Here is a 23,811-nt window from a genome sequence, read left to right on the forward strand (position 1 = left end):
GCAGCTCGCAGCTCGCAGCCCGGGGCATTGTTGGCACTGAGTTGAGAGAGCAAGATCAGGAGCCGGAGGAGGAGCAGTAGGAGGAGGAGCAGGAGGAGGAGGAGGAGGAGGAAGAGGAGGAGGAGGAAAAAGGAGGAGGGAGAAAGGAGGAGGAGGGAGGAGGGAGAAGGGAGGAGGGACCCAGCCAGAGCAGGAGGGAGGGAGCTAGAGAGCGAGCAGGCGAGCGAGGGAGGGAGGTAGAGAGAGTGAGGAGAGAGGGAGAGGGAGGGGAGGGAGGGAGGAGGAGGAAAAATAAAGAGGAGAGAACGGAGCAGGGCTGAACAATAGAGACAGGCAGACGGGAGAGAAGGAGGACCAGCTGCTGCTGCTGGAGAAGGAGAGCCGGAGGCTGAGGCATCTTGGACCCCTGTGCCCGAGTCAGCGAGCAGGCGAGCAGCCCGGCGGAGGGGACGGGCTACCATGGGGGAGCCGGCAGAAGGCTCCCCCAGCCCTCCCCGAGGTTCTGCTTGAAGCTGGGCATCATCTCCTCTGGCTCCGCTGCCCCCATCCCGCTTCTGCCAGTCTAGGAACCCCAATTCCTTAAGATCTGATCGCCTCAGCTTCTGGGCACCGGGTCTCCGCCGCCCTCGCCTCCGCCCCCACGGAGGAGACGAGACGCCGGCCCTCCGTTTCACCTCCCGGGGGCTGCCTACAGAGCCCCCTCCCCAGTCATGAACCCCCCGGAGGGGGCAGCGGAGGAAGGAGGAGCCGCGGACTCGGACGTGGATGCGTTTTTCCGGACAGGTAAGACTAGAGGGGGGAGATGGGGGGTGGGGGCGAGATTGGAAGCCTTCCTTTGGGGCTTTGGGTTGCTTTGCGGGGGGCAGCATTGCCTACAAGTTTGGAGAAGGAGGGGAGCTGCGCCGAAAAAGGGGAGTCTCTTCCCTTCCCCCTCCAAACCCTATCCCTCTTCTGTTTCCCCATTACCCCCCAACCCCCACCCTCTTGCTCTACCACTCGTTGTCTGGGTTATAGTTACCGTGATTACTGTTGTTATATCAAAGTCCGAGACACTGTTGGCGCTTTGGTACGGGTGGGGGCTTGTGGGCGGGATGCGGGGCTCACTCTCTTTTCCCTTGCCCCCTCACGCCCCTCAGTATTAAAGCCCATACGCGCGCGCGTGTCTGTATGTATATATATGTGTGTGTATCTATGTGTGTAAGGGTGGGTGGAGGGAAGGGGAGGAGAAGAGGTGGGGAGCTAGAGGTCTGTCCACTTCAGCTGCCTTCCCAGGCGCCAGGAGATGGGGCGATGTTGCCTCACTTGGTAGCGTGCAGCTCCTACAGGCACAGATCTTAACTCGCCTCCGACCTCCTCCTGTACCCCTTCCCATTCCTCCATCCCCTTTTGCTTACCCTTCTTCAGCGACGGTCACTAAGGGCAGTTGGCTAGCAAAGCGCAGGATCCATACTGGGAGAGAGGGGGCACGGGGCCGGGGGCTTCCAGAAAGGGGCGGGGAGCTAGAATTCGATGAAGATTAGGAGCCGGGGAAGGCAAAACGGGAGCTGGGAACCGTTGAAAATCAGGAGGCTGAGAATCAGAGATTGCGAGCCGGGAGCCGTGACTCACGATCTCACTGCTGGGAACTGATAGCCAGTACTACTTGCAAGAGGAGAGAACTGGCACTAGCTGGTGTCTGGATGGAGCCAGAGACTCAGACTTCAGTGGGGAGCCTGGGCCAAGGAGCAGCGGGGCGGAGCACGCCTCTGTTCTCACCTCTTTCTCCCCTTTAATGAGAATGCAGAATTAGCACTAGCAGGTGGAGGGCATTTCGTAACAATCACAGCTCATTCCTGGAAGTCAGAGTTAGCATCCCCACCTCCCACCGCGGTGGGGACTGAATCTTTGCTTTCCCATGGTAGCCTGGGGAAAGAGGATGCTTAGAAATCAGGGGAAGCTCACACTCCTAAGGTTCTTTCATTTACACACACACACACACACACACACACACTCCACAAATATATCATGTATGTAAGTAAAGTATGTATAGTTATGTATGTGTGTCTATAGACTCTGTGCACTTTATATATGTGTTCCCATCCCTCGTGTCAGTGGGCCAGTGCCTTTGGAGGCCTCTACATCACACATTTCTATATATTTATAACATTGTCTTCCTTCCACTTGTAGATAATTTTCTTTTTTTCTATCTCATAGATATATACATATAAATATACATATATATGCATGTTTGAGAGGAAAGAGATAGATAATTAAGGGAGTTCTATCTCCTGTGTATCTGTAACCAGGTTCTCCATTTACAGTAATTTATCTCCTCTGCATCTGGAACCATTTCATCTGAAAATTTTACTAGAGTTTACTAAGTAATACTAGCCCTCTGGATTTAACTTTCCCCCCAAGAGACTTGACTTAGGGGACATGGATAAGCAGGGTCATGAGGTCAGCTTGGCTCTGGACACTCTCTGCTTGTACATCTGTTTCCAAACTCCCTTGCTTTGCCCCCTAGGTCATCACTTGGGAAGGAGGTGGGAGAACTGTCATTTGATCATGTGACTTTGGAGGCAGTGACCAGCCATATGTTCTGTGACTGGGCAATCGCACAAGCAGCCAGGAGCCCCCTTATATTCTGATAGATCCTCAGAGGAAGATGAAAGAGATGAGATTCTCCTTCATTTAAGTCTGCCCCCAGAATGAAGTCTCTCTCTTCAAATTCTACTATTCCCATCCCCCAAGCAAGCATGAATTCTGAAAAGGAACAGGAAAGCTGACCTGTGTGGAATCTTGAGGGAGGGAAGATTTCATCTGCTTGGAGTGCCTCCCCAGAGATCCCTTGTCTTCTTCCTTTCTCAAATCCAAGGCAAATTGTGAAATGAGGAGAGATAGTTGACATCTCTGAGCTCTTCTTTTTGGACTTCTCCCTTTCCTCTCTATTCCCACCCCCCAACAGATTCATCCAGAGATCTCATGCTCATAGAACTCTCTAGTTGTTGTGTTTCAGTTTTGTTTGTGTCTCTTTTCACTCATTAATACTCACCTGTTTATTTAGTCAGTCACCTAGCAAGCTTTCCCTCAGAACTCTCTGGGTCATTGGTGTACTAATCCCCAATACAATAATTCACACCATTCACACCATGTTAAAGGGAATAACGGCTCATAATGGTTAAATGTTTCATCTTTCAGGGGTTCTTCAGATCATGTTGTGCAGGCTACGGCCTATTAAGATTGGTCTTGCTCAGATCACAGTAAACAGCAGGCTGGGGTCAGATTGTCTAGTGAAGTCCCTTTGGGACTTTTCCTCTTAATCCCTTTTGGGAAACCTGGTTTTGACTTATGGTTGGAAGTGATCAAGGAAGGAGCAAATACTTAAAGCATAAAGGAGGCAAACAACTTTGGCTCGAGAGGGAGATTAAGGAAGGTGCATTCTGTCTGCCACTGACTTTATTTAGGACCTAACCACTATGGCTGTTTCATGCCCCTCCCCTTCACAACTGTTCTGTCATCATCTTGATCCATAGGAAATGATCACCATCCTTGTCCATAGAAAATTTACCCATGTCTCCATATCTGGGCAGATTACTTAACAATTCAGTTTCCTCATCTATAAAATGATAGGGTTGGACCAGATCACTTCTAAGGTCCTTTCCTGTGCTCAAAGTCTATGATCCAATGAGCTTGAGGCACTTTGTACCTCACCTCATACAACAGGTCTGTTTTAAGTTGTTTCCAAATGACAGATCAAAAAAATCCTCAAAAGTTCTTTTAATGAATTAAAATTTTTATTGATATCTTTTGATTTTACATCACCTTCATTTGCAAATATCTCTCTCCTCTCTTGGCTCCCCAGAGAGGCATCCCTTGTGACAAAGAACAAAAAGCAAGAGAAAGAAAATTAGTCTGGCCAAACTAGTCGGAACATCAGTGAAGTGATATTGCATACTAATAGTCCTTTACTTCTGAAAAGAAGCAGGAGAAGCATTTAATCTTTATCTCCTTTCTGAGGCCAAGGTTGGTCATGATAATTGCATGGTGTTTAGTTTCTGTTCTTGTTACTTCGAAATATTTTTGAATTCATAGCAACAGGGGTAACTTCTTGGAGTACTTATCCTGTGATAAGTGCTTAAACGATCACTCACAGGCTGCCACCTGTACACGGCTCAGGCTGATCCATCTCTTATTTTGAGTGGGCAACTTATTTATTCTACAGCCCTATTATTTGAGTTCTCCTTCCACCACTTTCTTCCCATTTTAATGAGTATGCTCCACTGCTCCTAGGTGCTAGATCCACTTTCAGCATTCTTTATCAATTCCCATCCTAACCCAACCATCTTAGCCCATGGCCTTGTTAAAATGAATGGATCTCAGAGCATTTTTCTGCATGTAATTAGTTTCTGGTTCAAGGGAAGGGGATCAGAATAGTTTTCTTTTATCAGTGGGGATGGGCAAGAGGGGAAAACAAATAATAGGCATTTTTTTGATGGAGAGGCAGCCATCTAATAGGGGTTACGAAATAAATATGACAAGATTTTTAGCCTATAAAAACCCATATGTAAATAGTAATTAAATATATAATAGGGAAAAATAAAGTGATAAAGCCAGGATAAAGTGATTAGAAAGGAAGCAGAGGCCCTATCAATGGGAATGGGGGAGAGAGGAGATACACAGTTAAGTAGTAGAAAGAGGACAAGGTACGGTCACAGGATGCAGAGAAGGAATTATCAGAGAGGCAGGAGGAGGGCAAAGAAAGAACTATCTTTAGTCTTTTTTTGTGCTGTTATTTTCCCTTTTCAAGTAGGTGTTTCTCATCTCTTCAATGGTATCCTAAGCTCCTCGAGGGCAGAGACTGTGTTTTTATAACCCTCTCATGCTTAGCTGATGCCAGCTGCTCAAGAAATACTTGTTAAATTGAATTCCCATTATCACTCCTCACCCTCCTCCTACCAGGGGACAACACTGGTCAGGGTAGATGAAGCAGCAGTGAGTCGTGTTTTTGTCACAGAAAAGGAGATCCCAGAATAACAACAGAAATGAGTGAGGTATGTAACTCTGAGCAATAAGTAAACACCATTCAAATATTGGGAGGGAGGAGATGACATGGAAGAAATAAAACTCCTCCCCAGCTTTGTTTGTCAACAAGGAATGGGAATCTTTAAAAAAAAAATCTGGGTTAAATGATTTGTCCAGGGTCACAGAGCTAGTAAGTGTCTGAAGCTGGATTTGAATTCAGGTCCTCCTGAAGCCAGGACTCCCCTGCTGTGTGCTGCATCACCTTGCTGCTTTGAAAGGGATCCTTTTTGATATTTATTTTTCATTTTTCAAAATTTACACTTTTGAAATTCTGAATGAAGTGTTTTCACCTGTTCCTGTTTTCCATCCTTGAACATCCAGTAGGCAGAAGGAAAGTTTGGGGTTAGGTTATATACTTTAGGGAAGAAGCCTCAGGAGTATTACACAAAAAGGCCTTGAGATTTCAAATATTTGTGAGTGTGAAGCCTACCTCTGATTCTTTCTTGCGGTGGTTCTTTGAGAGAATTCTGGTTGAACTTCTCTAAGCCTTAGTTTACCTTTCTGTGAAATGAGGATACTGGTACTTGGACTAAGCATCTTTAAGGCAGTTATTAGGAAAGATATTTCATAAAGCCCGAATTAGTCATTTGTACCCTTGTAATTGTTAACGAGGCTAGGTGGAAAGGCAAGCTATGTAAGAAAGGGCACTGAGCTTAGTGTCAGAAAGCTTAGATTTGAATCTTATCTCACTGTTTACTATTTGTGTTCTCAGGAAAGTCTCTTAACCTCCAAGAATGCTAGTTTTGATACCTGTAAAAATAAATGAAGATAATGACAAGTGTCCTTGCTTATCTCACAGAACTGGTATGAGACTCAAGTGAGAGAACAGATACATAAATGCTTTATAAACTGTTAATTACCATCCAACTCTAAGATATCATTATTTTGAAATCACTAAGATTGAAAAGGAATAGCTGTTATTACCCCTTTGCTTTCAGTCCTTTGCAAATAGAACTGTAGGGAATAAGGGATGTAGTTGTTCAGAGGGTGGTGACTTGGCTTTAGAAGGGGACAACATGGGTTGGGGCTACAACATGAGAAATACAGATTAGGGCCACAAAAGAGTTCCTTGGTTCCTACATATTAAAAATACATCAAGACAGATAAAGACCCAAGCTGAAGGCAGAAGAATATATTAAATGGCTATTCAGAGTTCCTTTGGTTCTTAGGATCTGCAATTCTGTGAATGAACAAATATTCAAGCAAAAATTGGATAACTTTCTGGGATGTTGATTGTTTGGGATGAGAGTATAGGCTAAGATCAAATGTGATGTTTTAGGCTGAAGGAAGGACTAGTACTTGCCTGGCTACATCTCAGAATATTACTAGGAGAAGACCATCTAATTCAACATACATCTGAGCAAGGATCCCCCTTTCAACATAAGCCCAGAGATTTAGAGCTGAAAGGGACCTTGGAGTAATCTATCCACTTGTGCTCATTTTTTCAGATGAGGAAACCAAGGCAAAGAGGTTAAAAATTTTGCTCAGGGTTGCATGGCTAGTAAGTGTCTGAGGAGGCATTTGAGCCCTGACTTCAAATCCAGCTCTCTATCCACTACCCCATGCTGCCTCTCAAACTTAACAAGTGGTCATCTAGTTTTTGTCTGAAAACCTCTTGTGAGAGGGGAGAGACAGCATAGCTGATGAATAGAAGGTCAACTTCAGACTCATGGAGATCTGGGTTCAGTCCCTATCTGTGATATATACTACATGTATGACAATGAGTAAGTGTTCTAGACAACTACAGCTAAGACTAGAAGTTACAGACAAAGTTGTGAATCTGTACTAGTGGAGAAAATTTCAGCGCTAAGCCCTCAAAATACTGATGAACACAGGTTTTGGATGCCTTTGCACTCTCATTATTTCTTGAAAAAGTAAAAGGGAGTCCCCTGACATCATTCTCTGTGATACTAGGTTGGAACTTAGATGAATGTAAGACCGTGCAGTGGGTAAAGTCTTGGAATTGAAATCAGGAAGTTCAAAATTTGCCTCAAACTTCTGTCTTTTCAGTTTCTAGGGCTATCTCCATCATCTTAATCTCTACCTGGCCACTAGATTCAGAAAGTTTTGGAGGAGGAAGTGAGGCAGGTGACCTTGCACAGCCTCCTTCCTTACTTAAATCTAATTTACTTGCATACCATGGCATCACCTCCCTGATGTCATGATTCTCTTCAAGAAAGAAGGACACTCAACAAGCCTCAACTCTAACGTGGGGATTGTGCCTACTATGCCAGGGTTGCAAGGATCAAATGAGATCAAATGAGATAAAATTTGTAAAGCATTTAGCATACTTCCTGACACATAGTATGTGCTTAATAAGATTCTTATTTCCTTCCTCTTTCTTCCTTCTTTGTGTGGTCCCTGGGATATAGAATAGGCTTTAAGAAAGCCTTAGGTTAGGCCCTCTTCTTTAACAGCATCAGCCAATGATATTCATTAAGTATATAATACATGCAGAGCATCAGATAGGATAGGGGAGGGGCAAAATGAGGTGTCCTACACAGGACTGTCCCCAAAATGCTACTCTCTCCCCAGAAAAAAGTATAAAATTTCAGATGGGTCCTTCTCCTCCAAGTGGATGATGGGTCATTGAGCTGTGGAAGAGTCTACCCTGTATGGTAGGGATGGAGCCTACACTTTCTGTCCTGCCAAAAGTGGGTGTGATGAATCATCTCCTTTTTCCTTTTTCTGTCTGTTGCCATTCAGTCTCCTTCTGCCATGCTTTTGTATATGAATGACTGGCAGCTAAGCAACTTGGAAGTGATTGACAGTCACAAGGCTGATGGATCAATACAAATGCTTGAAATCCTCTGTCTGCCAAGGAGTAAAGGAACAGAGTTTCAGCTGGGAGGATGGTAGAATTTATTTGGGAGATTCAAAGAGTGAAGGATTGTAGACAGGGTTCTTGCATTGTAGAGAAAAGTAGTGACTATAGTCACTAACAGCCTATTAATGGGAAGTGGGAAGGGAAGAGGGGTCTCTTTGTCCCTTCCCCTCCTGCCCCCAAGGTCTCAGTACAAAGTATCTGGAGGCCAGTTAAAAAGCTTTAGGGCTGCCACTCCTTTCGGTGATAACTGCCCAGGGAATGAAGAAGATGACTCTTTAGTAGTCATGTAGTCCAGCCCTGTCACTTTCCAGATGGTGATGTCCAGGAAGTCAAGTGAGGTGGCTCAAAGTTACCAATAGTTTGTGGCAGATCTATGGTCTGCTGTTCTTTGCCCTTCTTCTGCTCCACAGAACTTCAGGAGGATTTTTTCGGAGGGCAAATAGGTGATATAAATGCCCGGGCAATTAGTATAATTTGTTTTCTTCTGAAGAAGTAGAGAATATTCATGGTCTGAACACTTTAACACAGTAGAATATAGGACCTTGAAGTCAGAGATGGTTTTATTTTTGCCTTTGTATTCCCATGTGATTAGCAGAGTATCTGGCACAAAGCAAACATTTAATAAATACTTATTGATTGATTGGTTGAACGCTGTTTTGTGTTCTGGGGTCCTGGAACATATATTACTTATTTTACCCTGAAAGATAAAGCTTCATTCATCTCCAGGCGAGTAGATGGTACAGTGGGTAGAACACTGAGTCTGGAATCAGAACAGATCCAAGTTCAAATCCAGCCTCAGATACTTACTAGCTGTGTGATCAGGGAAAGTCACTTAATCTCTAAATGCCTCAGTTTCCTCAACTGTAAAGTGGGGAAAACAATAGCACCTGCCTCAAAGAGTTTGGTGAGGATCCAATGAAATACTATTTATAAAAAGTATGATGTATAGCGTTCTTATTGTCCTCTCTTCCCCCAGTCCCTATCAGTTTTCTGGGATTCTTAGAAGAACAATACTATTTAACTGCGAAGTTTACTCTTTTTATTATTTATTACAATTTGGGGGTTTAGGTTCAACTGTTATCTAAGAAGCAAGTTAGCCAAAATCACATTCTTCACCTACTACTGTAAAAACAATCACATCAGCCTCCTTTGCTTATGTGATTTATGTAGGCAGATTTTTACTAAACTAGAGAACTCTTTCCAAGACTATAGTAGTTCTTTGAACTGCCTTGTTTCTTCACATCTGTGATTCAATCAGTATAGCAAACTCTTGGTATAGAAGCTCCTTCCATTGATTCCAATCAGCAGTTCACTCTAATTTAGAGAATATGCATAAGGCCCTTGGAGGATAAGTGGCTTTCCCATAATCCCACAGACAGAATGGGCCAGAGATGGGATGATTCCTTACAGCTTCCTGACTCTGAGATCTACTTGCAGTCTTTCAAGTCATAAATTGTAGTTCCTTCATAAATGTTAGCAGAAATGAATTGGAGAATGGTACTTTCTCATCAGATTGCTATGTGACAAACCCCTCAAAGAATCTCTGAGTTTTGATGGCTGTGGCTTCTTCATGGGACAGGCTGTAGGAATGGTAGGCAAAAGGATTGAGAGGGAAAGTCTCTTTTGTGGCTGTGATATGGGCCTCTGGGACCTATTTCTAGTTGAATGATCCTGGGTAATGAAACTGGAATTGGACTGGCAAACCACTCAACTTGGAAGACATATAAAAGGGAGGAATAAAGTTTGAGGAGTAGGAGTCATAAAGTCTGGCTTGATCAACTAACTTATCTCTTTGGACCTCAGTTTCCTCATCCAATTCAAATCATTTAACGTATTAACTACCTACTAGGCTAAGGGCTAAAGCCCTAGTGCTTTATTATGGTATGCCACAAACTTTCCCATTGATATGTAAGTCCTAGCACATTGGTCCTGACAACCTGGAACTGCTTTAGGTATGGGTGGTGATGGATTTCATATTGATCACCTAAGTACAACTTATCTAAATTGCTTTATTGCTAAGTTAGTTCCAGGGGAATGGATTTTTCCATAGAAATGACTCTCAAAGAAGGATCTTCTTAACTTTTTTTGTGTGTATTTTGTTTTGTTACAACGCACCTCTTTGACAATCTGGTGAAGTCTAGAGACAGACTTCTCAGAATAATACTGTTAAAGGCATAGAGTAAAATAGTTATGATTACAAAGGAAATCAATTATTTTCAACTGTAATAATAGGCATCATATCTATATATTATAGGTACATTATATACATATATGTATATTGTATATTATATATTTAAATATAGACTATGTTTGTTATATGTATACACATGTATATGTACAAATATATTTATGTATCTCTCTCTTAGTCTCTATCTCTGTCTTGATAAAGATCAAGTTCCTGAATCCATGTTAAGAACCTGTGATCCAAGACATTATAGAAGAGTAGCAATCTAATCTGGGGCCATGGAGGGGATACTCTTACTAATAGAATCATAGATACTTGAAGTATTGAAATGTGTACAGGGTATTGTACTACATCCAAAAGAAATAAAGATTTTAAAAATTATTATCAAAAATCCTTTTCTCAAAAAGCTTGTATTCAGCTGGCAGGAGAAAAATGCTATGACAGGTTCATGAATAAATATTATATCAGGTTGGTCAGATGAGAGAGCAAAGGAGGTCATAGGACAAGATGCTTCAGGAAAATGTAAATATAGAGAGAAAGTTTTCAACTCATTGATTCATGGAAAGATTTAAGGAAGAGGGAGGACCTGAGAACTCAAGACTAATGTAACTTAAATGTAAATTAAGAAGGATTGTTCTGTTTCGGAGCTGTAATTAGAAGTTCTGACAGTTGTGACAAATTTGGTTATGCAGTGGCAGAGTAAGAAACAGAGGAGGACCATGAGGCAGAAAATATAAAGATGGCAGTCTTTTGGACCACAGTGGAGAGAAAGTTAATCAATCTTTTTCTCTGATGTGGATGCTTGGAACAATGATTTGGTTATCTCACTTTAGTTATAGTTCTTTTTTGATGATTGATGAGCTCCTTTTCTGATTTGAAGGGGAATGATGGTACATTTTGGCCATGGTGGGGACTGATATGGTTAGGGTCAGGAACAGAGGAGGGGAAAGAAACAGACTCTGGATCTTGGAAATATCCATAGCCCAAAGCCACAGAGTAGTCTCTGAAGTGGAGGAACATCATGCCTGCAGGGCAGAAAGGAAGCTCAAGGCCTAAGGGAAAATTTATTTCAGGCTTTTGATTTGATAAAATCTCACAGTTCAAGTGAAAAGGCTTGGCAACATTGACATCCCAGATACTCAGATACTCAGTTACTGTTTGAGTGTTGGAAGAATGGTGGAGTGGATGTATCAGGGAAACGATAAGGAAGAGAGAGATTGGGGATAGAGTTTGGTAGGCAGGACTTGCACCTGATGACACAAGCTAGAAATGCTCTTCCTCTTCCATTCATTTTCCCCTGGTTGACTCCTATGCACTAATCACATTTGAATTTGTACAATAGTTAGTGGTGGACTTGTCTTATCACCTTAATGGATTATAAGTTCTTTAAGGGTAAGATTTATGCTATTTTTTATTTTTCTGTCTCCTTTAATGCACTATGCATTTAATGGATCTGATGTTTAATTGATTTGATGCCATGACAATGCCCCTCTAAGAGTTTCATTTCAGCAGTTGTGGATTCTTAATCTGAGATTTATGACTTTAAACATTTTTTAAAGCATTGGCTTCCTTTGTAATATTATATATTTTGCTTTATGCATTTAGAAACATGATTTTGAGAAAGGGTAGATAGTCTTTGCCAGACTGCCAAAGGGGACCATGACACTAAGATAAGTTCTGACATATTATATAAAGAGTTTAGGTTCGTTAGATGTAGGTTCAACTCCTGCCTTTGACAAATACTAGTTGTGTGACTCTATTGCTTTAGTCTTTTAGTACTCTTGACAAACCAATTTCAGTTGCTTGGTCTGGGAACTCTTTAAGATTAGACATTGTGGAGAAGCTTATTAAAATTTGGAAAGGAAGTTTCTTCACTGAGTGATCCTTGGATCAATAAAGTTACAAATCTTATTAAAAAGATATATCATAACATGCTAATATTACATCAATATAATATATATCATATAATACATCAGTGTTAATACTACATAATAGTACATTATATATATGCATGTTCACATAATTTTTAATATCTATATTTATATTTATTTGGACCACAGTTCAAAAATACTCATTTCTAATTCATTTACATTTTAAAAGTAAAATGTATGTCTTGGTGTGTCCCCTCTTTCAAGGTCCTATATAGCTGCCATTTCTCTGTCTCACAAGCAAACTCAATTTCATAGAAAGGTGAGGAAAGCTGGAGTGTATAAACTAATAGAAATTCCTGAGAGACAAAGTTCATGACAAAGTTCATTTTTGCTCTGGGAAATTCCTTGGAGACTGGGGCCCCAGATATCCCTGATGAGTGAATTCATGAAACTCAACCTGGGAAGAAGAACAGAGCACCTCTTTTTCGATAAAAACTATCAGATTCCTGCCTGGGCTTACCCTCTTAAGTATAGTGTCTTGTAAATTTGTCTATCTCAATCCGGGCAGAGTCTTTGAAACATTGATTGGTAGACATAGAAACAACCTCAGGGACCCACCTAATCCAAATCACTCATTTTACAGAAGAGGAAAGGTAGGGCTTTTTAATATTGTACATTTTGGGGGATGGGGTAGCAATAGGACATCCTTTTTTAGGCTCTTGGCAGGCCTGCCCCAGAAAATGACAGGAAGAACTAGGGTGTGTTGGCCCAAGTCCCAGCTCCATGTTATTCTTGCCCCCAAGCTCAGGGACAATGGGTGTCTATTAGAGGGTCTGGGGGAGTGGGAGTTGGCAGCTGGACAGTGGGCCTAGAGGGAGGCCTCAGAGCCTGGCAGATGGCTAATTGGATGTGACAAATGGTGTTGAGAGGGGGGAAGAAGGGAGGAAAGGGGATCCCCAGAGATTGGCAACTGTGACTGTCTACTCTTAAGCAAGGGAGAGGTAAGGATGAAGGGAAGAATGTCTTTAAGAAGATTTGCAGTATTCCTTAGCATTGATTGTGAGGATCTAAAGAGAGACATCAAAATACATTAGAAGATTTCTCTCTATCTTTCTGTTTCTGTTTATCTGTTTATCTGTTTCTGTCTCTCCCCCTCCCTCTCTCTCCTTCCTTCCTCTGTCTCTTTCCCCTCTCTCCATATTTTTTCCTTCTCTCCCTCCCTTCTCCCTTTCTCTGTCTGTCTGTCTCTGTATCTGTCTCTGTATCTTTCTCTGTCTCTCTCTGTCTCTGTCTCTGTCTCTTTTTTTCTCTCTCTTCCCTCTCTTTCCTCATTGGGGAATTGAGATACAAGACCATTCATTTTGTGTGGATGCAGCTGATATACAGATAGGCTTAGTTTCTAAAGCACAAGAAGAATGTGAAATGAGATATTAAAATAATATTTTATGAATTCATTTTCTCATGATCCCAACCACTGATACTTAATTAGTTTTTCTTCATGAGAACTGAAATAAATGATTTTGGAAAGAGCAGTTCTATCCAAGGGTTGAAAACAATCTAAGGTATTAGGGTAGAGTATGGGTGAAGAAGTTGCAAGTGTAGACTGCTTGTTTTAAAATGTTTTGATGTCCAAAAAAAAAGAGAAATAGAAAGGAGGTTAGAGGGAGCTTCAAGATTATGTGATTTTTTTTCTAGAAAAAGAGAAATATACATATTTAAAAGGGGAGGGTGGAAGGAACCAAGGGAAAGGGAGAGAGAGGAAGCATACAAACCTGAGGACAAGGTGCTTCATGAGTTAAGAAGCAATAGACTCAAGAGCACAGGTGAATCCATCATGGATAACTGAGTTCACTTAACATTTATGAAAATCTTTAGGCAAGGAAATTCTGCTTCCTCTTTTTGGTCACTTAATAGCTCTGGTTTTTCTTATGTCTAAACTAAATTCATCTCATTATAGTTTCAGCCTGTTTGCTTTCCGCTTCCATTCTCAAGAGATGGAGGACAGCCAATTCCTCTCTTCTGGATTTTCCATACAGTATTGAGAGGATTTTTTGGTAGTGACATTTAAACCATTATTGGACTTATAATTTTATTGATTTTTTAATACTGTATTACAATATGGCCCTCCCAGGTGTATGACTGGAAGTCATGTTTTGAATGACCATTATTAGCCAAAAGGGCCACATGATCACTGTATGTTTTGTAGAGTTGAATAATAATGTTTTAACAAAAATGTAATTTAATATAATAACATACTAATATAATAGTATAATATAGAATTTAATATAATAACATTTCAACACAGAAATTAGAGGGCTTGGTGAATGGAAAATTGTATACAGAATCATAAATGTCATATCTAGGAAGTACTTTAAAAGTTTTGGAGTACAAATCCTATGTCTTACAGATGGGGCAATCTTGTCCCCCAAAGGTTAAGGGGTATGCCTAAGAGCTGTACTGTTAGCAACAAGGAGTCATTTATGACTCCAGAGTCAAGGTCTTGGTGTCATTAGTTTGAAAGCAGTCATGGTTGAATGAAAAGACTTAGTTTCAAGTCTCATTTACTATTAATTAGTTCTGTAGCTTGGAAAGTCATCTAACCTCTCATTTTTTGGACATGAGAGATTTCTTTTCCTATCTATAAAAGTGGGAAAATACTTGCCTTTATGTGCCCAGCTGGCATAGTAGGAGTCAGTGATAGCAAATGTCATTAAAAGAGTAAAAGACAGTGCATTTTTGCAAGAAATTGATATCAATTTTTCTCCCGAGTCTTCCATCTGTTTAGTGTGTGATTGATAAGGAGCTTGGGTAGAAATCCCAAAGTTACTGGTATGCTTGAGAAGGGCACATTTTTTTCATGTCTGGTTTGGAAATGACAGCTCTAGAGATTGAGTGAATACTTCATGATACATGCCCTTGGCTTAAAAAAAGAAATGTGTATAAAGTTTTGTAGCTCAGCCACTTGCTTAAGGTAGTTGACTTTTATCCTATAGTGATTTATTTTTTAAAAAAAGAGAAATATTCAGAAATGGGGTTTTCTGTTTTTTCTTTCAATGAGATTCCATCTATATACATGCAAATACATATCTATATGGAATGGTGTGATTATTAGGGGCTATATGGAATGATGTGATTATTAGGGTCTATCTTTAATTCACCAAAAGAATTAAGAACAATTAAAGATCAATGGGATTGGAATCAGAAGACTTAGGTTTGGATTTTGATATTGCTTCCTACCTTAGTTGGGTTCCTTTATCCCTCCGGCTCTCCATTTTTTTCATCTCTAAAATGGTGGTAGATATAATTTAAAAGACATAAACTTCAGTCTCTGACATTCTAATGAACTGAAGAGTTGTGTCACTTTATCAATAGCTTCTAAAGGATTGGGCTAGCACTTTTGGAGGGTCCTCTAAACTGAGTCATAGACTCCATGTGCTGCTGTTTCTTTATTAGGTAGTTAAAACTTGTCTTACAAGTTCCCTTTAATCTTTGCTTAGGATCATAGGATTTAGAGTTTGAAGAGATCTGATGTAAAATGAGGCCCAGAGACATGACATGACTTGTCTAAAGACACACAGTAATAGCAAAATAATTATTTGAATCCATTTCTTCTGATTTTTAATCTACTCTTTCTACTACATCACAATCTTTGATTCTAGTAGTATCCTACTTCATTGGCAATTTTACTTTTCCCACATAAAATAAACTGTAAGTAACTTACAAATTCCTTGTAAATACTGCATTTTTATAGATATCAATAAATATTTCTTGATTAAAAAAACAATTTAAAGCAAGAATAGAGAAATACAAAACCCAAACTTAAATCAGGATTGTAACAGTATTCAATGGAGAATAAGCATGCATGTGGAATTTTGTCATTTAACATAGGGATCACAAAATATGTCATGATTTAATGATAAATCATAACATATAATAATATATAATGATAAATGATAAATCATTTATAATTTATTATCATTATGTTTGATTTGTATGCCTATTTTACATACCTATGTCCCTGGGATCATGTAAGGAATTCTTTGCCAAAAAAGGAGTTGTAAGTGAGAAAAGGTTAGGAAGTCCTGCTCAAGAATGAATGGGAAACTTTAGCCACCAAGGCAGAGTGGACTTGGAAAGGAACTATTTGCTTAGTCATTGGATATTTCTACCAGAATAGAGCCAGAAACATCCAAGGTAGGAGAAATTGGGAAAAGTCAGACAGGCACAGCCAGTGAAATTTAAGCTCAACAGAAGCAAACAGGTAAGAGGTGAGCCAGGCAGGATAGAGGCAGATTGATCAGAGGCAACAAGCTGAGACTATCTCAGTACCATGGATAGCTCTAGAATTGCAGTTTCTCTTATAAGTCTTTTTCTGAGGTCTTTTGTCCCTGGCAACCCAGGCCTCCCCAGTTAGCCCATTGTCATAGGCAGAGTACGCTATTTGTCAAAGGCCTGTAGTCTTGTGGAAGTCAGCTCAAACTCTCTTGGGGGTAGAGAGTTACCTTGTTCAGAGGTCAGTTTTTTATTGTTGGTGTCAAGACTGGGGCATATCTTTTAAATTACCTAAGGGCTCATTGGGGACCATTTATTTCAGGGGATGCTGGAGTGGGGGCCCAGTCCTTCAGGGATGGTAGTTGGGACCCTCTTGTGAGAGTCCTCTTCACAGGACTCAACATTTCTCAAGGAAAGAGCTCAGATCTCATAAGCTTTTTATGATAACAGATTTCAAACCATTTTGGCTTTAGGAAGGTGGGAAAGCCCTTATATGTGGGCTTTCTGAGTCTGTGCTACAGTTCCACAATTTCCACAGTCTATCATTCCAAGATAGCACAGCCTTGCTGTGGTAGTTATCCTAAAATCTCTCACTAACTTCTTTTTAAAAATTGTCCTTTACCTTACCTTTTAAGTTCTAACATTGTATGAGGTCTGGAAACTTAAGTAATTAGATGTATAATTGTGTGGCAATTAGAGCACTGGATTTAGAATCAGGAAGAGCCAGGTTCAAATTCTGTCTTACACAGTAACTAGCTGTGTGACTCTGGGCAAATTACGTAACTTTTTACAGTCTCATTTTCCTTATCTATAAAATGGGTATAGTGATAGCATCTACCTTATAGAGTTATTAGGATTATTAAGTAACATATATACTTTCCAACCTCAAAAAATAAATATGTATGTGTATACAGATATACACATATGTGTTATTATTGCTCTCCCCAAAATAAGAAGAAATTCTCAGCTTTCATTTAATTCTTCTTTCTAAATTTGAAATGCTAAATGGAAGAATATCAAAAAGCAACTAAGACACTTTATCCTGAGATTTATACAAGTCTGTTCCTGACTCTATGATATTTCCTCCTGACATGATGGTTACTTGGGTGACTAAATTGCTATCTCACTTTTATTTTCTTTTTTCTTCTTCTACATGTTGCAGGCCCCTATCCCTTTCTTTTGCAAGTGGCTTCATTAACAATTATAGCATGTTATATGGAAAGAACCTTGAGCATGTTGCTCATAGGATCTTATGGAACATTCTGATTGGAAGGGACTTCCCAGAACATCTCATCCAAGTCTCCCATCTTACAGCTAGTGATGTGGAGAGTCACAGAGGTAACTTGGCACAACCCTTGGTCAAATAGATAATGAAGCAGAATTCAAATCTAGTTATTTCTTTTGCCTTGAGGAAATCTGTAACTTGTCAGATAACTAATGGATGTAATACACAGTTATCAAATAATCCTAGATTAATAAAAATGACCTTGATTAATTGATTAAAATGAGACCTAGACAGTTATTATTTTTTCAGAAGTCAAATAAGTATGGTCAAAATCTAATTAAAAGAAAAAATATACTTGATTTGCTTTGGGCATTTGAAAATGATCACCACAATCAATTTAATTTCTATCTCCTTCTGATTGTTATAGTGGTGAAAACATATTTTATTCATAAGTAAAAAAGGGTAGATTGAATAATATTGTTTATTAAGATGAACCATGTTTACATAGGACTAGAAATGAATAGATTCCTGACTCCAATTTTAGGGTTTTCCCTACTACCTTCCAACTGCTTCTTTTGGGTTTGAATGCCAGTTTGCAAACTTAGACCCATGATGTGTACAATGTCTATAGTGGCAAAGTGGCACAGTGTCCAGTAAATAGACTGGAGTCAGGAAGACCTGAGTTCAAATGTGGTCTCAGACACCTACTAGCTGTGTGACCCTGGGCAAGTCACTTACTCCTATTTGCTTCAATTTCCTTATCTGTAAAATGAGCTGAAGAAGGAAATGGCAAATTAATATCTTTTCAAGAAAACCCCATATGGGGTCACAAAAAGTCAGATATGACTGAAACAACTGAATAACTACAATGCAGATTACAGAATTTGTTAATTTAGGCAAATCATTCAACCATCCTGAGCTTGAGTTTCTTCATCTGTAAAATGGTAATAGCAGTACTGATATCATAAGGGTTTTTGTCAGAATCAAAGGAGATAAGTTATTCAGAGTTCTTTTTCTTTTTCACACTTTAAGCTGCTACAAATGTGTAAATTATTATTTATTCTGGAGCTATGATTGTCTTGGTGTAAGGAATTCCTCAAATGGAAACCTCTATGGAGTCCTATGACTTATGGGGGAAGAGAATAAATATTTCTACATTCCAAGTGTTGTGTTGAGTCTTTTACTCTTAAGTCTTAAAGAACTGCCCAAAGAAATGAGGGTTGATTTGAGCTGTCTAGGATCACAAAGCAGTATCTGGCAGGTGGTGTATCTGAATCTGTCTCTTTCTGACTTTGGGGTTTGTGATCCATCCATGAGGCCACATGGCTTCTGATAATGCTAATAAGGGTGATGCTAATGATGCAAATAGTTGGAGCTGATAGAAAATATGATCTTCTCTTACCACTCTGTTATTGACAGGGTCACAACAGGACAGAGAAGGATTCAAGGGAAATAAAGAGAAGGAAGTTGATCAGAATAAGGGGATATAATGATCAGGAAGATGCTTAGGATTGTAAAGTGCTGTCCTGATGTGACTAAATAATAACTATAAGAGCCAAAGGTCATTAAATTCAGTCTCTTTATGAAAGCTAGTAAACTTTAAATATTTTACAAACTGTGGCAAACCTCTGCTAAGGGGCTTGCCATATCTTTCCAAATGTCCAATGCTTTAAAACATTTTTGAAGGCTTGTAACCAAAAAGAAGCTAGCATCTAGTATTTTCAAAATACTGGTGTGTCCCAGAGGTCTTACAGTAGTTTTAAGCTTTATTTTATCGGTTTGTTTTTCTTCCATAATTGATAAATGTGTACACTTCCATGTATCTTCATATGTTTATGAACTTTGTGTACATGTATACACATGGTTGTGTGTGTTGGCTTGTGTGATTGTGTTCATTTATGAAGATGTATCTATGAATATGAGTGTCTCTCCCATTGTGCTATGCTTCTGTTATAATATCATTTTTTGTTAAATTAAAATTTTTCCCAACTCCCACAAGTGCTCCTATTAGGATCTGCCTTGCCTGACTCAGTCTGAGTAAATATTTCACTGGGATTGACAGTTTAGTGTCAAATTAATTTTTTTCTTTTGTTAGGGAAAGTGTTTTACATATGCAAAAAAGGGAAATTATCTAGGTTTTTGGTCAAATGTAAAGTTCATACAGAGGATGAAACCTTTCCAAAAGAGGATCAGGTGGATAGACCCTTCTACTTTCCTAAAGACTCAACTTCTCTGGATTTTTAACAAGTTTGAGGGATGGTTGCTCTTCCTCTTGGGTAACCTGGATCATTGGAGGCTGAAAGATTTGTGTGCGTGGAGCTGTGGACTTAGAATATGAAAGACATATGTGGAACAAAGGAAAATGATTGGTCTGGAAGATCTTTGCTCCAATCATTACTCATAAGCCCAGTTTTTTGGGACTATTCAGAACATGTGCCTGGAAGTAAGTTGACTTTTGGTCATGTAGGTAAATTATTTTCCATATAGATTATCCAGGGCTAAGGTTTGGTCTGAAGCTAGATTTCCCCCATTGCCCAAAAGTGCAGCAGTCATCTCCCCAAAACCATCCCTAAAGGGACATGAAGCCCTGGGAAAATCACACCATGTGTCAGCTTTTATAAAGATAAAGATTTTTAAAAAATAAAACTAACAGGATAAAAGAAGAGGACAAAAGTATTATAAAAGAGTAACATGTTGTCAGAAGGATGTGTGTGTGTGTGTGTGTGTGTGTGTGTGTGTGTGTGTGTGTGTGTGTGTAAAAAGGAGTGAGTGAAGTTGTCAGAATTCTACTTCAGTTCCAAGTGGGAAGTTTAGATATCAGCTGGGAGCCCCATTTCCATCTCTCTTGACTGTTGTCCTCTTAATTTAAAAGGTAGCAGAAACTCTGAGACATCTAATGCAACATTTTTTGGCTTGAGCATAACTCCTGGAGCAGGGCTTCTTAATTGTGTGTGTTTTGTATTTATGTAGGTAGGTAGGTAATAGACTTAGTAATAGACAGCTTAGTGAAGATTACGGACTTTTTCTTAAAATAATGCTTTTTAATGCTTTTAAAATGAAAAATAACATAGATTTACAATGGAAATGAATTCTATTAAAATGAAGTTATCTATCTTTATATAACTGCAATGTCCATATGTAATATAGATATGTAATATTGATGTATCTATTGTGTATGTCTTTATCTACCTATATATTTATCTATTATGTGTTTTTCTCTATTATCTATCTTCAAAACATTTACCACTCCCAGCTGAAGAATTCTTGCTCCTGCCTGTGTCATGTAGACCTCTCAAACACTACCTTAGATTCACTATGCTGAATCTGGATTTGGGAAACCTGGGTTTGAACTTACGTTGAGCAAGACTTTGGACAAATCATTTACTCTATTTGTGCCTCAATTTCTTCTTCTGGAAAATGAGGATAATAATGTTTATGACAAATTTTGTAAATTACAAACTATCATGGAAATGTGAGTCATATTGATTAGATCAAGGGCTATGTCTCAATACCTTGTACTTGTACTTGGCTTCCATGACAAATGATGCAGTCTACCTGATTTAGTTATACAGTAGAGCCTTGCTACTCATAACCCTGATTAAAACATTTTTGACTATAAAAGTTTACCATTACTTAGATTTCCATTTTCTAGAATTATTCTACAACAGAAGGATCAAATAGGCTGCCCATGAACAGCTAAACCAGATTAAAATGTATTTGAGAAATAATTTAAGAAATTATTTCTTAAATTAAGAAAATTATAAAAATACAATAAGCATAAAGAAAATTATATTTAAAAACTTCATTAAAACTGCAGATAAGACTTAAAAGTTTGACATTTTTTAAAAGTTCAAGAATTTGACAGTTAAAAGCATCATACATACAATTCTTCGCTCTAGGAGCTGGTTGTTAAACATTTATCAGCATACCCTTATAATAGCCCCACTAGATCCTATGAAGCAGGTGGATATAGGAGTGATAAAACACAGGACTTGGGATCAGAAAGAATTGAGTTCAAGTCTTGACTCTGAACAAGTCATTTAATTTATCTCACCCTTAGTTTCCTCATCATTTAAGTAGGGATAATACTAACACCTGAATCACAGAGTTTTTGTGGCGGATTAAATAATATAATATGTGTAAAGCACTCAATAAACCTTAATACAATATATAAATGTTAACTATTGTTACCATGCGTTCCTTTCTCACAAATTTGATCTCTGGAAGTCTACAATGGCCTTTACTAGATTTAGCCGTCAGTCCAGATTTACAGACTATACTTGGCGTTAGTCTGAGATGACCTACTCCTCATGGTTTGACTGGCAGATATCCTTTACCCACTTAACAAACTGTTAAGCTGTGTTTGGGAAAAAGGCAATTGGAATTCTCTTTTCAAAAGGTAAGACATTAAATTTGCACATGTTCTATGATACTTTTTTACTCTTTTGGGTCTGGATTGCATTTGCCAAAAAATCTTTATGTAAATCAGAGGTAGAAATGATTTTTAGCATTTTTTAACAGATCTAATAAAATATCAAGTTTAAGAAGATACATGTTGGCTTTGGTTTTAGAATTTAAATTTTCATAATCCATACACATAATCTAATTGTAACTACTGGTTTGGGAACCAGAACTAAGGGCTCTTAGAGGGTTAGTAGAAACCCAGAAGCAGACTCCTGGACTAATAGACTTAGAATTTGAAAGTAGTTCATGTAATCCATCTTCCATCTGGAACATGAATCCTTTTCACTATATTCCCAAATAATTATTATCTTCAACATCTTCCCAATGTCAACAGCAACTTATTTAGGATATGAGATATGAGGGCTTGCTGAATTCTTATCAGGGATGCTTATCTACCTCTGGCATTTACCTGGCACCCAACTCTCACCTGTGACTCCAACAAGCTATATAGCATATGCAGAGGCCACATCCTAGTAAAACTGTCTTGGCAGATGGGTTAAACCAGACTAAGGGTAACCATCTCAATTCTGTCAGTAAGTTGGGGGCACATCTACCCTAAGGGTGTGAAGGCATTTCCTAGTGGAATGGGAGGATAAGAACAGTTTATTCCAACGACCATGAAGGCAGCTGTGGCGCTTAGTCAGACATCAAAATGCCAAGGACATCACTGCATCCTGGACCATCACCATTGATGATGATTTTTATCTTGTTTCAATAACTCTGGAATGGAGAGTGAGGCTGGGAACTTTGTGCAACTCTACCTCACTTAAATCCAAATTCACACATGAGTCAAGACCACCTCATTGGTCATTCTCTTTGAAAACAAAGGACAAACAACAATCATTGCACCTCTAAAGTGGCAATCTAATTGTCTTGTCCCAGGATACTATATTTTTTCTGCCTGTCTTTCTTTTAAAGAACATCTAGAAATTCACTAGACAGACAGAATTGTGACTGATGAAGAAGTATTCTCAGACCACTTGAATCCTCTCATGCTGCATTCCTCCATGCACATTATTGACTTCTTTCTCACGTCCTGGCTTTTTGTAATTGGAGAATTATGGTGACTTGAAGACGTGAGTCACTCTAACCTGGGATTCTAACATAATTATATTTACCACCTTATGGTTCACAGAGGATAGTTTCAAGGCAGTTGAGAAGGTGACTTTATGTAATTTAACTTCATTTGTAAGACCCTTTGTATTCAGATTCTATGCTATTTCTACACTAAAGCACAATTCTATCACTTTCCAGGCCTGGGGAACAGCATATAAACTGCATGAAAACCAGTGTTGCTTGATCATAAAGTAAGAAGAGAAGAGAAAAGCCTGGAAAGACAGGAAGGGGCCAGATTGTGGATGTTTTTAAAAACCAGGAGAGGATTTTATATTTGATCCTGGAGGTAACTGGAGTTTATTGAGTAGAGCAATGACACAATCAAGCCTATACTTCAGGAAGATCTCTTTGGCAGGTGAATGGAGGATAAGCTGGAGTGGGGAAAGACTTGAGGCATCAAGGGAAGATTTTTGTGAAGGATACCCAGTCGTGTTTATTTTCTTGGTCTCACTACACTAAAATTTATTCCCTGCTTGTCAAGGTGTCTGCAAGAGATCCCAGACAGAACAGTCAGTAAGTCAACAAGCAATTATTAAGCATATTATTATTGCTCTGTGCCAGGCACTGTGCTAAGCTCTGAGAATAGAAATAGGAGCAAAGAGACAATCCTTGTGCTCAAGCTTACTTCTAATGGATGGAGACAACACACAAAAGAAAGTTGAAGGGCAGGGGGAGGAATGAAGATACTTAGTGAGAGGGCCTAGTAGAGGAGTTGGGATTTCGGTCTGGTGAGAAGTGAAGACATGGGATGGCTCAGGTGCCTCACATTGATAGAGGCTTAGGAGCAGCC

General features: G+C 39.5%; 1 protein-coding gene across 2 annotated transcripts in view; it reads left to right on the plus strand.

The window, feature by feature from the left end:
• Positions 1-272: 272 nt before the first annotated feature.
• The window catches only part of KALRN (kalirin RhoGEF kinase), a 927,260-nt gene continuing 903,721 nt past the window's right edge, over positions 273-23,811 (plus strand). For both annotated transcript variants that reach the window (XM_051985449.1, XM_051985462.1), the window contains exon 1: positions 273-783. In XM_051985449.1, the coding sequence (XP_051841409.1) occupies positions 711-783 (73 nt within the window). In that variant the 5' untranslated portion in view covers positions 273-710. The remainder of the gene's footprint in view (positions 784-23,811) is intronic.

This window comes from Antechinus flavipes, chromosome 3, assembly GCF_016432865.1.
Source record: "Antechinus flavipes isolate AdamAnt ecotype Samford, QLD, Australia chromosome 3, AdamAnt_v2, whole genome shotgun sequence".
NCBI lineage: Eukaryota > Metazoa > Chordata > Mammalia > Dasyuromorphia > Dasyuridae > Antechinus > Antechinus flavipes.